At 37.4% G+C, this 17,306-nt stretch overlaps 1 protein-coding gene across 5 annotated transcripts in view; it reads left to right on the top strand.

Annotated features, from left to right (window-relative positions):
* Ddc (dopa decarboxylase) overlaps positions 1-17,306 on the top strand; it is a 76,201-nt gene that overhangs the window by 18,867 nt on the left and 40,028 nt on the right. For 3 of the 5 annotated variants that reach the window (XM_076864642.1, XM_076864622.1, XM_076864612.1), the window contains 2 exons: positions 1,786-1,929; positions 16,949-17,015. In XM_076864642.1, coding sequence (XP_076720757.1) covers positions 1,786-1,929; positions 16,949-17,015 — 211 coding nt within the window. The remainder of the gene's footprint in view (positions 1-1,785; positions 1,930-16,948; positions 17,016-17,306) is intronic. The other 2 variants (XM_076864652.1, XM_076864633.1) reach the window with 1 other exon arrangement.

The raw sequence follows: 17,306 nt of genomic DNA, 5'->3' as shown, positions 1-17,306 counted from the left end.
GACAACTTAAACTCCTGTTGTCATACTCCTCTCCACTGCCCACACATCCTTCTGGGACTGCCTGCCTCCCATTGTCTCCTCCTGAGTTTAGTCTGCATTGCAGGCCAGCACACACTCCAGAAAGCTTGGGGTCAAGGTTTTGTCATAAGTTAATAAATTCATCACCTCCCTCATCCTCTAAAGGGTAGAATGATGCACAAAGATTATGAAAAGTACCACTTCCTAATGTGTCACAAGTTTCTCAGGTGATTTTTCACGCCTAGTAAAAGAAGAAGAATCTTAGTTTAATTTTTCTATGCAAGAAACCTGCCTGACACACCTTGTTGTTGTTGTTCACAACTATACTTTGAAGTGGGTATTTTCTGTTTCTCATTGTTTCCACAAGATCACAGAGGGTCACTGTGCAGAGTAACCTGGCAAGGGTCCCACCAGAAAGGTCTGGAGCTGGGAGCCCCAGGGGCTCAGAAGCTGAACATTATCTTCTGGAGCTCCTCTGCTAGAAGAGATGTTCAAAGAACAGCCGGGGAGCAGCAGGCCCCACAGAGGATCAAAGTTAGAGACAATGGGGGCTTCAGGGCAGAAGGAGGCAGCTTCAGTAAGATTCCACTTTCCTGGGAGTCTCTGAGAAGGGTGGACCCACCATCCAGTGACAGTGCCACATCATTTGCCATTCATCTCAGAAGATTCCATGTCCATGGATTCAACAACCACAGATCAAAAATATTTTTAAAAAATTGTCTCTATATTGAACATTTATGGACTTTTTTCTTGTTATTACTCCCTAAATGATACAGTATGACAACTATTTATATAGCATAGCATTTGTATTGAATTAGGTATTATAAGTAATCCAGAGATGATTTAAAATATATGGGAAGATATAAATTGATCATATGTAGATACTACACCATTGCCATTTTATATAAGGACTTGGGCTTCTGTGGATTTTTGTATCCACAGAAGCCCTGGAGCCAGTTTCTCATGGATGCCAATGAATGACTGTAGCATCTATTGACTGAGCTTAGCCACCAAGCTGCGAAAGTCTCCACAGGGAAAGGCAGGGTTTGAATCTGAACCCGGGATTTCTAAGTCCACCCATGAGCGTGCTTTCCAGGATCTCACTGCTAACTCTTGAGTTCAAACAAATGAATGAACTCATCACTTTATGGTTCTAAGTGCTTAATTCATTATATTTGTGGTTTAGATCTGAGGTGTCCTCTGAAACCTCACATGAGAGACAATGCAAGAACATTCAGATGTGAAATGATTAGATTATAAGAGGTATAACCTAATTGGTGAATTAATCTACTGATAAGAATCAACTGGGTGGTAACTATAGGCAGGTAAGTTGTGACTAGAAGGAAGTAGGTCACTGGGGTGTGACTTTGGAGTTTATCTTTTGTCCTTGTGAGTGGAGCTCTCTCTCTTCTTCTTTATCACCACATCCTGAGCTGTTTCCCTCTGGCATGCTTTTGCTCCATGATGTTCTGCCTCACTTTAGTTTCAGAGCTATGGAGTCAGCCAACCATGGACTGAACCTCTGAAACCATGAACCAAAATAAACTTCTTCTACTTTCATTTGTTCTTGTGAGGTATTTTGGTCACAGCAAAGAAAAAAAGTAACTAAAACAAAACTTAAAGAGCAAGGTTCCACATAAATAGAATAACAACTCCAGGAAAAAGAGGTGCCACTGTGGTGTCAGGTGTCAGGTACCCACTGCAGAACCAGGAACTTTGCCTGTGTGAGCAAACCTGCACCGATCTAACTCTAATCTTTCTTTCTAGGCACACTCCTCTGTGGAAAGAGCTGGATTAATTGGTGGAGTGCAAATGAAAGCAATCCCTTCTGATGGCAAATTTGCCATGCGTGCTTCTGCCCTGCAGGAGGCCCTGGAACGAGACAAGGCAGCTGGCCTGATTCCATTCTTAGTAAGTCTATCAGTACATGTTGCAGATAGTACCATGGGAACCTCTCCCCGCTGCCTAGGGCGTGTGTGTGTGTGTGTGTGTGTGTGTGTGGTGGTGGGGTGGGGGGTGCGGTGTGTGTATGTAGTGTGTATGCCAGGGTCATTTTCTAGGCTGCTGTGATAGTCACAGGCCAGGCATGAATTTTGTTATCTCCTTGAGGAAAGCTAGAAACTCCACTTGTTTTTTTTTTTTTTTCTTTCCACATGCTTTAATCTCAAAACAAGTTACTACAACATCCCAATTTGGAGGATTGTACTAAGCCAAGGAGTATAGTTTCTGTTTGTTGTCCAAAGGGACAGCTATCCTTTAACAGCCCTTTGTGCCATGGTAGATGCTCTAAGCAGTATGATGAGTGAACCAAACTGAAAATAAAAAAACAGGCTTTGCTTCGTACATTAGTGGTTCAGAGTAGTTAATAAGATGTGTCATCTGTAAAAGGTTTGTTGCAAGCAGGCAGTGACTAATCCCAGATAAAATATCTAATTAACCAAATGACAGGCTGGTTCTCTTGCTCCCAGATATGCATTTTCCAATGGGGAAGAGTTACTTAGTATTGAAACTGAATTGTGGGAATTGTCACATTCCTGGCATGGTCCCAGCAATATGTCATACACGGGACTGATACATCTTGTGTGATGCAATCAAAATGTCGTGAGTATGGCCATACTTGGGCATTCAACCTGGCCACACATTAGAGTCACCTGGTAAGTTACTAAAAAATCTGATGCCCAGGAATTCCCCCTGACTGATCTTGCCAGAATCTCTAGGGATGGAAGCAGGCATTGGAAAAAATTTTACAACATTGAGATTCTGATGAGCATATAGGTTTTAGAAACATGCTCATGGGGATACTCCTCAGTGTCGGGATACTCCTCATTTCTTAATCATTAGAGCAATCTACGTTGGATAGATGTTTTATGGGCCACACATTAATAACATCCACCACTTTTCTTTTGAGAATTAATCTTTTTAAATGCTTTCCATTCTCTGAAACGTTTTTTGCCAATTAAAATCAATAATCATTTGGTGAATATCTAACACACGTCTGTACTGAGGAAGTCACAGAAGGTATGATTTTAATATAAGTCTGTCCTAATCTAAGGAGCTCACAGGAGAATCGGGAGCATAAACACATATTTATAGTAGAAGAATTGGCAAGTTTCAAAGGTAGCCCAGAGAATGAAATGACAATCAAGTGAGTTGAAGGAGACAGAAATCAAACTGTGGGTACAGATTCAACTTCCACCTTGCCCCAGACATCTTTCTCAGTCCCCTTAACCCTGCTTGATTTTTCCCCATTGTATGTATCACTCCCTGCAATACCCATTTATTTACTGCCTTCTTCCCAACAGAATGTACACGAAGGGAGGGTTCATTTTGATCACTGCTTTATCTCCACTGCAGGAATAGTACAGAACTGACACCAGGAGAAATTCAATTAATACAGTTGTTCCTTGGTATACACAGGACATCTGCTCTAGGACCCATCACAGATACCCAAACTCTTGGATGCTCAAGTCCCTTATATAAAATGACATAGTATTTGCATATAACCCATATACATCCTCCCACATACTATTTAAAAAAAAAAATTTATTTTTTAGTTGCAGGTAGACACAATACCTTTATTCCATTTTTATATGGTGCTGAGTATGGAACCCAGCAGCCCATGCATGCTAGGCTCTCCCTCTGAGCCACAACCCCAGCCCCATCCTTCCACATACTTTAAATCATCAGTAGATTACTTGTCCTACCTAATGGAAATGATGTAAATCGTTTTTTAGGGAACTATGACAGGAAAAGAAAGTGTGTATTCAGTACATTAAAAAAACAAAAAACAACAACAACAAAAACACATTTTAGAACCATGTTTGGTTGAATCCATGATTGTGGAATCCATGGATATGGGGGGTCAACTCTAGTTGTCAAATATAGAAAGATTTGAAAAGATTATCTTTAAAAATCCCAATTATAAACCGGGCACAGTGGTGCATGCCTGTAATCCCAGCCACTCAGGAGACTGAAGGAGGAGGATTTCAAGTTCAAAGCCAGCCTCAGCAATAAGCAAGGGGCTAAGCAACTCAGTGAGACCCTGCCTCGAAATAAAATACAAAACAGGACTGGGGATGTGGCTTAGTGGTCAAGTGCCCTGAGTTCAATCCCTCATACTCCACTCCCCAAAAATCCCAATTATAGCTGAGTGTGGTGACACATACCTGTAATCCCAGTAGCTTGGGAGGCTGAGACAGGAGAATCCCAAGTTCAAAGCCAGCCTTAGCAACAGCGAGGCACTAAGTGACTCAGTGAGACCCTGTCACTAAATAAAATACAAAAAAAAAAGGGGGGGCTGGGGATGTGGCTCAGTGGTTGAGTGCCCCTGAATTCAACACCTGATACCCCAAATAAATAAATAAATAAATAAATCCCAATTACAAGTTTAGTGCACTTTTGAAGGATTTTATTTAAATGAAGTAAAATATTTTTAAACCTGTAGTGTCAATTTTAAGTCACTGAAATTTTATATCTAGGGAAAATATATATATTGAAACATACTCCTTCATATTTGAAGAATGAAAGCAATGGAGAATACATCACATAAATGATGAAAATATTTTATGAAAATTACAAAGCTCATAACTATAGTAAAAGACAAATGTTGGTAGGAACTACTGATAGGACATATTATAAAGTAAATCTTAAAATAAAAAGAAGGCTTACATATCAATAAGTAAGGAAGCAACATTTCAATGATAAGCATGCAAAATATATATAAGAAATCAGTTCCACATTCAAACACACACACACACACACACACACACACACACACACAAATATAGACACAAAACCAATTCTGATCATGCAATAATCAAAGAAATGCAAATTAATTAGTGAGAGAGGTATGTGACAATCCCACACTGTGATTACAGAGGTGTCAGTTTCTTTTATATCTCTAAACTTTACACAAATTCTGAAGGTCAGTGATGGGGTATATGCACATTTAGAATCGTCATCTTCTCCTGAGAAATGACTATCTATTCTTAGGAGAGACTAACATCTAGCTATCTGGATGGATATACATGTTCATTTCTCTGGGATGAATGCCCAAGATTGTGCAATTAAGGATCATTTTGTAGTTATGTGTTTTAAAGAAACTGATAAAATCTTTACTGGAATGGCTGTACTATTTCACATTTCTTCTAGCAGTGCCTAAAACAATCAAGCGTATTTTTTTTTCATTTTCACTCGTGTTTGGTATTATCATTATATTTTTTCATCTTACCTGAATTAATAGGTGTATAGTAATATCTCATCACACTCATAATTTTCATTTTCCTAAAGACTAATGAAGTTGAACATTTTTTTCATCTGCTTATTAACCATTAACACATCCTTTTTTAGTAAAACATAAATCTATATCTTTGTCCACATTCCAATTGGATGATGGATTGATTTTTTTTAAATTAACAGATTTATGTTAGAACAGTTTTAGAACAGTAAGCATAATTAAAGAGAGTTCCAGCACTTACTTAAATGTTTTACAAATACTTCCTCTCAATCTGTGGCTTTTGGTTTCATTTTCCGAGCAATGGTCTTTTGCCAGTCAAAAATTTTCAATTTCACTGATGTTCAGTTTATCAAATCCTTTCATGGATTATGCCTATATTGTTATATCTAAAAACTTAACTGCTGAACCAAAGATCATCTAGATTTTCTCCTGTGCTATCTTCTAGACATTTTGCATTCTATAATTTAAGTCTACTATGTATTTTCAGTTAATTTTTGTGAAAGGTGTAAAGTCTGTGTCTAAATTCTTTTCTCTTTTTTCTGCATTGGGATGTCTAGCTGTTCCAGAATCTGTTGAAAGACTACTCTTCCTCCACTAAATTGCTTTTGCTCCTTTGTCAAATGTTAGTTGACCTCATGTGTGGATCTAATTCTGTTCCATTAATAAGTTTATCTCCTATGCCAAGATCACACTGTTTTGATTATTTAAGGTTTATATTAAAGCTGGGTAAAGTCAGATATGACCTCAGTCATTAGTCAATATTATGTTCAATATTATGTTTTTTTTAGTCTTTTGAATTTTTATAGAAAATTTAGAATCAATTTGCCAATGTGTACTACATAACTCACTGTATTATTAAATGTGATTGCAATGAATCTATAGATCTAGTTGTAAGAGCTGACATCTTCATGATATTGAGACTTCTTGTCCATGTACATAGAATCTTTCTGAATTTATTTATCTCTTTTAAAAAGTAGTTGCATCAGAGTTTGTAGTGTTCTTCATGAATATTGTATACATATTTTGGTAGATTTATATGTATTCCTTTTTCCCCTTTCTGTGCTAAATGTAAAGGGAATTATGATTTTTTAACTTCAAATTCTGTTTTTAAAAATATTTTTTTAGTTGTAGATGGACAAACTGCTTTTATTTGTTTGTTTGTTTGTTTGTTTGTTTTTATGTGATGCTGAGGATCTAATCTAGTTCCTTACATTTGCTAGGCACGTACTCTACCACTGAACTATAACTCAGCCCTCAAATTCCATTTTTTTTTTTGCTAAAACATAAGAAATAAATTAATTTTTATCTATTGCATGTTTATCTTCCTATAATTACTCATTAGTTCCCAGAGGACTTGCCTTTGGTTTATTCTTTGGTATTTCTACATTGACAGCCGTGTCATAATGATCTATCTTTTATTGTCTAGTCATATCACACTAGCTAGATATATAATGTTAAAAAAGGTGTTGAGAACAAATATCCTTCCCTGATTTCTAATCTTAGACAAAAAACATGTAGTTTCTCATCTTTAAAGTATGTTAGCAGTGGTTGTTTTTGCTTTTGTTTTCTGATGTCAGTTATCAAGTAAGTTCCACTATAATCCTAGTTTGCTAAGAGATTTTTTTTTTTTTTTGGTGTATTTGTTTGTTGTAAATCATGAATGGATGCTGGATTTTGTCAAATGGTTTTTGTGCCTCTATTTATTTAATATTTAATATTTAGCCTGTAGATATGATAAGCTATGTTAATTTATTTTCAACTATTGAATTGGTCTTTAATCAATCAAATTCCACTTAATGGCATATAATATTCTTAAGTATTGGACTCAATTTGATAGTCTTCTTGAGACTACGGGTCTATAATTTCTTTTTGCAATGTCTTTGTCTAGTGTTGGTATTAGAGTAATGCTAGCCTTGTTGAGTTAGAAAGTATTCTTTTTTGCTTCTATTTCTATAACAGATTGTAGAGAATTGATGAGATTTCTTCCTGTGCTTACCAGTGAACCTAATTGGGCATGGTGCTTTCTGTTTTAGAAAGTTATTAATGATTGACAGATATAGCCCTATTGAGACGATCTTTCTCTTTCTGTGAGTTTTGGTAGATTAAATCTTCAAAGGAATTTGTTCTTTTCATTTGCATTTTCAAATTTGTGAGCAGAGTCCATAATATTCCTTTCTTATCCTTTTAATGTTTAGGAAATCAGTAGAGATGGCTCCATTTTCATTTCTGATATTAGTAATTGTGTTTTCTATTTTTTCTTAGTTAACCTAGTTAGAGATTTATCAAATTTAATCTTTTCAGAGAACCAACTTTTTCTCTATTGATTTCCTGTTTCCCATTTCTTGGATTTCTACCTTAATGATGAATATTTTAATTTTTTCTTATGCTTACTTTATATTTAATTTGCTTCTTGCACAAATTTCCTTTATTATTTATAAAGTGGAAGCTTAGTTTATAGATTTTAGATTTTTCCTATTTTTCTAACATATGTGTTTAATGCTAAAAATTTCTCTTTAAACAACTGTATCCACAATATTGATGAATTATATTGTCATTTTCATTGAGGGCAAAGTATATTTTAATTTCTCTTGAGAATTCTTGTAGGACCTTCAGAACCATATTGAGTTTGGTGGTATTCCAGCCACATTTTTAATTATTGATTTCTAATTTAATTCCTTTTCACATGTTTTTAGTAGTTGCCCTTGAGTTTGCAGTACACATTTACAACTCATCTATGTCCTCTATCTAATAACCCTGTTCTACTTCATGGGTAATACAAATACCTTGGAAAAGAGTATTGCCATTCATCCCTCCCACCATTTTCTCATAAACATTGTTAACAATCATTTTAGGTATCTCTAAGCTGGGATAAATGAATACATTGTCACTCTTATTATTTTGAAAAAAAAAACCTCCTTATCTCTGAAACCAGAAAAATAGAGATTCTATTTTATCTTCACATCCTCCTGGAATGCTCTTGCTTTCTTTATGTAGGTCCACGTGTCTAACAGAAATAATTTTTCTTCCTTCTGAAGAATTTCTTTTAATATTTATTGCAAGGCAGGCCTACCAGTTACCAATTCCCTTAATTTTTGTTTGTCTGAAAAAGTATTTCTTTTTCACCTTGGAGGGTAATTTTATTAAACACAGAATTCTAGGTTGTTGGTTCTTCACTTTTAACACTTTAAATGTTCCACTCCATTCCCTTCTTTCTTTCATCATTTCTAAACAGGAACCTGACACAATTCTCGTCTTTGCTCCTCTGCAGATAAGGTATTTCTTTCTCTTGTATTCTCATCCCTTCAGTAGCTTGTCTAGAATTACTAGTTTGCTACAAGCTAGTATGTCATAGCTAGAAGCTAATCTGGAAATGCAAATAAACCAGTCTCATAACACTCCATTCTTTCTTTCTTCTTTTTCTCCTCCTTCTTTTTCTTTCCTCCTTTTCCTCTTCCTCTCCTCCTCTTTTTTTCTCTCCATCCTTCCTCTTCTGGTGCTAAGAATCCAAGCCAACGACTCATGCATGCTAGGCATGCCCTTCACCACTGAGCTATATCCTCAGCAAAAGTGTATTTCTTTTTTAAATTATATATATATATATATATATATATATATATATATATATATATATATATTTTTTTTTTTTTTTAATTTGTTTTAGTTAGTTATACCTGACAGTAGAATGCATTTATGCACTTTGATATCTCATACATAGATGGGATACAATTTCTCATTTTTCTGAGTGTACATGTTGCAGAATCATATGGATCATGCAGTCACATATATACATACAGTAATAATGTCTGTTTCATTCTATGTCTTTCCTATCCCCACATCCTCTCCCCTCCCCTCTTAGCACTTCCCTCTACCTAATCTAAGGTAACGCCATCCTTCCCTAGTTCCCCCCAGGCCTTATTGTGAATTAGTATCTGCATATTAGAGAAAATATTTGGCCTCTGGTTTTGTGGGATTGGCTTCTTTCACTTAGCATGATATTCTCCAACTCTAATCATTTACTGGCAAATTCCATAACTTTACTATTCTTTAAAGCTGAGTAATATTCCCTTGAGTATATATACCACATTTTCTTTATCCATTCATTTATTGAGGGACACCCAGGTTGGGTCCATAGTTTAGCTATTGTGAATTGAGCTGCTGTAAACATTGATGTGGCTGTGTCACTATAGTATACTGATTTTAAGTCCTTTGGGTATAATCAAGGAGTGGGATAGCTTGGTCAGATGGTGGTTCCATTCCCAATTTTCTGAGGAATTTCCATACTGCTTTCCATAGTGGTTGCATCAATTTCAGTCCCACCAGCAATGTATAAGTGCACCTTTTTCACCACATCCTCACCAACATTTATTGTTGCCTGTATTCTTGATGATTGCCATTCTGACAGGAATGAGATGAAATCTTAGAGTAGTTTTGATTTGCATTTCTCTAATTAGAGATGTTCAACACTTTTCATATATTTATTGATCAATTGAATTTCTTCTTCTGTGACGTGTCTGTTCAGTTCCTTATCCCATTTATTGATTGGGTTACTTGTGTGTGTGTGTGTGTGTGTGTATGTGTGGTTTTTTTTTTTTTTTTTTTTTTTTTGGTGTTAAGTATTTTGAGTTTTTTATGTATTCTAGAGATCAATGATTTATTGGAAGTGGATGTGGTAAAGATTTTCTCCCAATCTGTAGGCTATCTGCTCACTTTATTTTTTCCTTTGCTGAGAAAACCTTTTTAATTTGAACTCTTCCCATTTATTAATTCCTGATTTTACTTCTTGAGCTTTAGGAGTCTTGTTAAGGAAGTCAGATCCTAGGCTGATGTGAAGATTTGGGCCTACCGTTTCTTCTATTAGGTGCAGTGTCTCTGTTCTAGGGCCTAAGTCTTTGATTCACTTTGAGTTGATTTTTGTGCAGGGTGAGAAATAGAGGTTTAATTTCATTTTGCTACGCATGGATTTCCAGTTTTGCCAGCACCATTTATTGAATAGGCTATCTTTTCTCCAGTGAATGTTTTTGGCACCTTTGTCTAGTATGACATAACCATATTTATGTGGGTTTGTCTCTGTGTCCTCTATTCTGTACCATTTGTCTACAAGTCTGTTTTGGTGCCAATACCATGCTGTTTTGCTACTATAGCTCTGTTAGTATGGTTTAAGGTCTAGTATTGTAATGCCTACTGCTTCACTTTTCTTGCTAAGGATTGCTTTGGCTATTCTTTGTTTCTTATTTTTTCAAATAAATTTCATGATTGCTTTTTTTTAATTCTATGAAGAATGTCATTGGGATTTTAATAGGAATTGCATTAAATCTATATAATGTTTTTGATAGTATGGCCATTTTGATAATATTAATTCTGCCTAAAAGTGTATTATTTAAAAAATATATTTATTTTTTAGTTGTAGTTGTATACAATACCTTTATTTTATTTATTTATTTTTATGTGGTGCTGAGAATCAAACCCAGGGCCTCACACATGCAAGGTGAACGCTCCACCACTGAGCCACAACCCCAGCCCTAAAAAGTGTATTCTTAATGAAGAAAAAATCTTCCATTTTCATTATACATTTTTCCTGATTTTAAATGTTAATCAATTTATAAATCTTGTTTTATTTTTTTTTTAATTTTGTAGTCATAGGAAAGCATAAGAAGTCAAATAAAACCTAAAGGAAAAACACGTTAACATTTTGATTTACATCTTTAGGCCCCTTTCTCTGTAAGATATACTAATATATATCTGTCTCATCCCTAATTTGTGATTTTCTTTCTTCATTTCATACATTTTAAATATTTCCCCGGGTTGTTATACATTATATAAAATGATATTCTGTTTAAAAGTTTTACAGCAATCCATTATATTTCTATTTTCTCTTTCTCCATGTGTGCACACACACACATTCACATATGGATAGCATATTTAAATAAAATATTATTCTTTTCATAGGAATTCCCAGGATAGCAACATCCTCTGTTAAACATTTAGACCATTTATCTTACATTGCTTCTTGTAATAATTAGTGTGTGCAAAATATTGTACTTACTTACTTACTTGTTTCCTCATCTTACATCTGTCAGCATTTCCTTGGGAACTGTTTCTAGCCCTGGAATTACTTGACCAGAGAGATGTTTTTTCCCCAAGATTTTTGATATGCATAACTGTATGCACTTTCAGAAAAATTGTATCAATTCACACCAAATGCTTTATTAAAAGCTATTAAAACAGTTGTGAAATAGTGACTTCCCAATTTCCCATGCTCCCTTTTGCCCATTTTGTGTTCTTTTATTAGAATCTTAATTTTTCACTTACATTAAAATTTATATTTTAATCAAAGTCATATGTGAACCCATCTTCAATTTGTTCTGTGCATCTTACAATACCAAACCAAAACACAGGGTCCACTGAACAGTACCACCCTCTTCACTCATGATCTTTCTTCTCTAAAGGCTATACAGCTTTCTTTGCTTTTAGTGTTTCTTGTGATCCTTTGAAAGGAATTCAAATGTATGGACTGAGAAATATAAGGTTAAAAGAGAGTTATACAGATAGACAGATTTGGAGAAGCTGCTAACGTTTTCACACCTGGAGCACAATGTGAATGGAGGGATATGTGATACTGTAGAGGACACTGTGGAGGGACCAAAGTGAACATTAACCTAAGTACAATGGGCAGTCAATGAAGGGCTTTTAAGACAGGAAGCAACACGTAAGATTTGTACAGTTGACCCTGTGTGTCTGTAGGTTCTGCAGCCATAGATTTAGCAAACCATGAATTGAAAGCATTCTTTTAAAAAAAAATAAATAAATAAATAAATAAAACAAAACTGTTTTTGTATTGAGCATTTACAGAATTTTTTCTTGTGGTTATTTTTTAAACAATACAGTCTAACAACTATTAACAGTAATTACATTGTATTAGGTATTATAAGTAATCAAGCGTGATTTAAAATATACCAGAAGATATACAGGGGTTATCTGCCAATACTATACACTTTATATGATGGATGTGAACATCTGTGGAAATTCATATATATTATCAGGCCCAGGTAAGGAAGGGGTGGTAGCTTGGGCTTTGTCTTGGTGCCCACTTGTCCTGGGGTGGTTGTAGCTCTGTGTGTGTGCATAATGAACACATGCACCCTCTTGAAATGCAGAGGCATAGCCTTCAGAATACTCTCAAAGGGGTCACAGTCCTCTCCAAGTTCAAGACCTGCCACTGAGAGCAAGGGGTCTATTTGGCAGAGTCTGAATCAGGCAAACTAAATCTTTGCCCCTTCATGAACTCACTTGGGTCATGTGGTAAAGTTTTCCTATTTAACTCAGGATGTTTTGCTTCTCTCACGAGTTGACTTAATAACATCAGGCCCGGACAAAAGGCAGTGCCTGCGAGGCAAGTACGTGAGGAGACCAGGCTGGAGGATGGGGCCAGGACAGCAGCGTGGGGGGGGGGGGGCGGGGGGCGGGGGGGAGGTCACGCTAGTGTCTGCCACCAGCAGGAAAGCCCCAGGCTCTCAGAGATGGAGACTTGTGCCATCTCTTGCCCCTCCCTCCCCTGTTCAAATGTGATTATGTCTCCCAGAGCAGACGGAAATCAGGTTAGTGTCACTGAGCAAGGCTGAACTGAGGTAATAAGAGCCCGCAGCAGAGCAGGTGCTAGCTGTAATGTGGCTTCGGAGAATTAGGACAAGCTGACCTGTAGCTCCTTGCCACGTGGACATTGGAGGAGTCATTTCGAACACTGTCCATGCGGCCCCCTGCTGCTTCTGCAGCCTGGATCCCTAACACCTGCCCATTGTCCTCCCTCTCCAGCTACAACATGCTGGGGCTTGTTGGAAGTGCATCTGGCGCTGCCCCAAACACTGAGTTCTTTAACTGGCAGCTCAGGGACAATGCTCCAGGGATCCTGTCTTTAGGTGTGACGGGACAACAAGGTTAACTAAACCTGATGTCACTTTTGGTCTGTTCCTGCTTATGTGTTTTCTTGGACAATTACCTACCTCTGGGACTCTACTTAAATTGACTGTAAAGTAGGAATTTTGATCCTATCTAATTCATTAAGGCTGCTGGGGTGATGAAATATAATTTAGAAAAAGCTCCTGACACCCAGCCTGCCATCAAGTAAGCACTCAAAAAATGTCACCCATTTCTAATCTCAACTGAGGCTGAGCTCAACAACAGGCAAGGGGTTTAAAATGTAAGGTGTATTCATAAAATAGATCATGTTTTCTTAAAAATTAGTTCATGATATGGCTAAATCATCACAATGAAATAAAAAATCCAAGATGCCAAATCATATCTTAAATATTTTAATTTGCTGAAAGAAAAATTGTAAAATTACATAACATGTTGTATTGTATATTACTTGCGTGACCTTGGGCCTATCACTTATCTTTTGAACTTCAGTCTCTACTGGTCTCAAGGGACAATCATAATACTTACCATGCCTTTCCTAAAGAGTCAAATGAGATATATTCTTCAAAAGCACGAGACCAGTGCAAAGTATCGCCCACACGCGATGTGTGGAATCGGGATCACTCTGCTTGGTACCCACTGGCAGCAAAAAGACCACAGGGACATGGAAGTAGTTTTTTCACAAAGAGGGCTTTGCAGCTGGCTCTGCGACCTCAAGGATCCTCTTCCATTCTGGAAGGCAAGAAAGCGAGTGCACCTGGAACCCCTTTATTTATAGGGAAAAGACATTTGGTAGAATATTCTACCCAAAATAAGGCAGAGGATAAGTTTTCAAAGGGGTTGCCCAATCCTGTTGGGTAATGCTGAAGTCCAGAGCTGAAGCACTTCTTTGTTGAGTGAAGGTAAAAGCCACTTGCTTCCCGCATAGCGCTTGGCATGCGATCCCTTTACTCAAGATTGAGAGGGGATGCTTAGCTCATGCACAGGGCGCCCCCCCCCCCCCCGCAGTCACCCACAGCAAAGGACGAGGCATAATTTTATGGTTTCTACAAAAATGTTTCATGCTTATTACAAATAAATCAATAATTACATAAAAGTGTAAGAAAAAAGGTGTGTGTTAACCTGAATCTCATCTCAGGAGATGAGCAGTCATAATAATTAGTGAACATCATTCTAGAGACTCTTCTATGCATACAGTAATAGATAAAAATAATTTTAACAAGGGAATATTTAATATGTATGCAATTTTAATAGCAGAAGTTATTGCATTTAGTCCAATTAGCATTTAGCAGAGAATCATTAGCTGAAACTGAAAGAATTGCTACACTACAGTTAGATCATTTCCAAAAGACTGGTAAAATGGAGAAAACACAATAACAAGCAATATTAATGTCTTGAGTCATTCTGTGGTTTTATCAAGTACATAATTTTCACTTTTAATGACACAGACAAAGCATTCTAACAGTATCATCTCTACCAACTGAGCTAACCAGGTGCCTTAAAGCATTTTAACATTCAATTAAATATCAGGATGAAATTGCAAATATCAGAGAAAAATAACACACTCAGTTGATTCCCACTAAATGCCCCAACTTGTCTAAGTGGAACAAGTGTGGAGAATGTTGGATGCTTGCAATGAGACAGGCGCACATAGAAAGACGGACAAAGGGGTTTGAGGTTGCCAGGAAAAGTGGAGCTATGGGACTTTAAGTCCATGGGCACCTTTTTCAAGGGTGGGTCCCACGTGTGCTGTATGCTAGGAAGACTGGAGCCCAGCAAGGTGCCTGCCAATATAACACAGAGCTGAGTCACCAACCCAGATCTTTTTGTTCCAAATACATGGCTTAATTTTGAATCAATCTTACTTTTTTAATTTTCTGTGTTTCTGATGCTTTAACATCTTTGGGACTTACTGAGGAGGGACTGCCTCTCCTGGGCTGGCCAATTCCCATTGATATTCAAAGATTTGCTAGACCTTTCATATGCAGACTAAGCTATCCAGAGCTCAGGACTTGCTTCCCTCCACCCCCACTGCATTTATGAAGCTCTAACTCTGGGCCATTGTCTACCTACTCTAATCGCCTCAAACTAGGTACCACAGAACAGGTGGCACCCCCTGTGCCCCAGAGCCCAGTGACATTGTTCAAAGCAGCCAATGCTAAACCTGCCTCATCTGTAATTCTCCACAAAAACCACAATAAAGGCTTTTGCTCACATTTTCTCCTCACTCTTCCATCTCTTGACCAATCCTGATGTGTCCCTATGTGGCCCCCCATGGCATGGCATGGTCCCCCTCTTGGGTACCATGAAAGACAAGCTAACTTCACTGGCAGTCATCTCCTGATCTACTGGGCTCACCAAACTTGAATAATTATAAAACCCACATTTTGCAACAGCCTGCCTCTTCTGGGCCTGTGGGTAGCCTCTTGTGGAGTTGACTCTGCTTGGGCACAGTTCAATGATAAGGGAACTGTGCCCAAACAGCACCTGAACATCCTATGAATGACTGGGCAGCAGGGGAACTCTGGTGCCCGGACATATTTTGCCCAGACAGGACCAGCTGGATGAGCTACCCAAAGGCAGATGCCATGCCATTCACTGAAGTGAATTTGTCTCTCAGATCAATCGAAGGTAGTCATAGGTGAGATGGAACCAGGAAGATCTATGCTTGGGGTTCTTACATGTGAATTCCTGACCTTTCCAACTTTATCCTTATGGCCCGTGGTGTTGCTGAGACCTTAGTGGGGGCTTAATAAAGGTTGCATACATTGTGTTAAGTTTTACACTATTGTTATATATAAGGAACAGCTTCATTGTCCAGACAGTGTAGGACATCCATAAATCAATTAGACTTTTTGCTTTTGGAAATGTTATTTTTTTTTTTTTCATTTGGAGAGAATTTCAACTCAGCAAACATATTTAAGCATCTATTCTGTGTTATGCATAGAGCAAATTTCCAGCATTACAAAGAAATAAGACACAGACCGTGGTTTCAGGAGCATCATGGGTCTAGAGAGACAGTGAGGCATAGGAGAACAGCATAGGTAGTGCTGGTGTAGTCACAGCAGCTCAAGGTGGTCAGGGGACAGGACAGAGCCCAGTGAATGCTGGACCACATTTTCTAGTTATGTGATCTACAGCACTCAGTGCATTTTCAGAACACTGCTTTTATAATTATTTTCAACATCAGCGTGTTACCTCATGAATCTTCTGACAGTCGAAGTTAATCTTTTGGGAACAGTATCAGGATGGGAAGTGGGGCAGATAAAAGCTAGTGTCAGATACTCTTGGTCAATGCCCTGATGTGGTTCTTAACTGATCCCAAAGGCTCTTCTAAAAGAATCATTTCAGTGATGCCTTGGGCAATTCCAGCCTTGCTGGAACAAGGATTATTTCTGATGTGTAGTTCTCTGCTCTGCCCACACACTCCTGCCTAACCCCACCTGAGGAAAAAACTTTCATCATAGTAGAAACTATGTTCTTATATTAAATAGATATGTTTAAAAAATAGAATATAGGATTATCTATCCATATCCTAAGGCATCATACATGGGAAATCTTTTCCAAGCTCCCTATTATCTAATTTTACTTCTCAGGTTTCTGTCTGCAAGTTTGTTTCTCTTAACCTGCAAGGATACTCTCATTAAGCATGCATTTTTGGATTTCCATTCACTGAGCACCAAGTTAGGATCCTGGGCTAGCCCCTGGCAATGGTTGTGCATGTGGAAGTTATAGGAATGACTAACACAAGAGAGTTTCAAAGGTTGTCTCTCTACTCTCCAGGTGGTTGCTACACTGGGGACCACGTCTTGCTGCTCTTTTGACAATCTCTTAGAAGTGGGCCCTATCTGTAAGTATCTAATTCCATATTCTTTTTGAAAACTGTCCTTAGCCAACCTTTCTTTTTGGATTTTATTCCTTATCATTCACTTCATATTGTGATGATTTTTCGAACTCTTCTTGCATTTCCAATACTACAACCTCATTGACTAGAATTCTAAAAACTCAGAATTTGGTATAGTTGGACAAGAGCTGAGCTTAAGTACACCAACATACTATCTGTATGGAAAAAAAAATGCTCCAAGCAATATCATAATGTTACAAAATTGCAGGCTATGCTGGCCCTGTTGAGGAGAATAAA

This window comes from Callospermophilus lateralis, chromosome 1, assembly GCF_048772815.1.
Source record: "Callospermophilus lateralis isolate mCalLat2 chromosome 1, mCalLat2.hap1, whole genome shotgun sequence".
NCBI lineage: Eukaryota > Metazoa > Chordata > Mammalia > Rodentia > Sciuridae > Callospermophilus > Callospermophilus lateralis.
The sequence above is the reverse complement of the archived record's forward strand: the minus strand, read 5'-3'. Positions and strand labels throughout refer to the sequence as shown.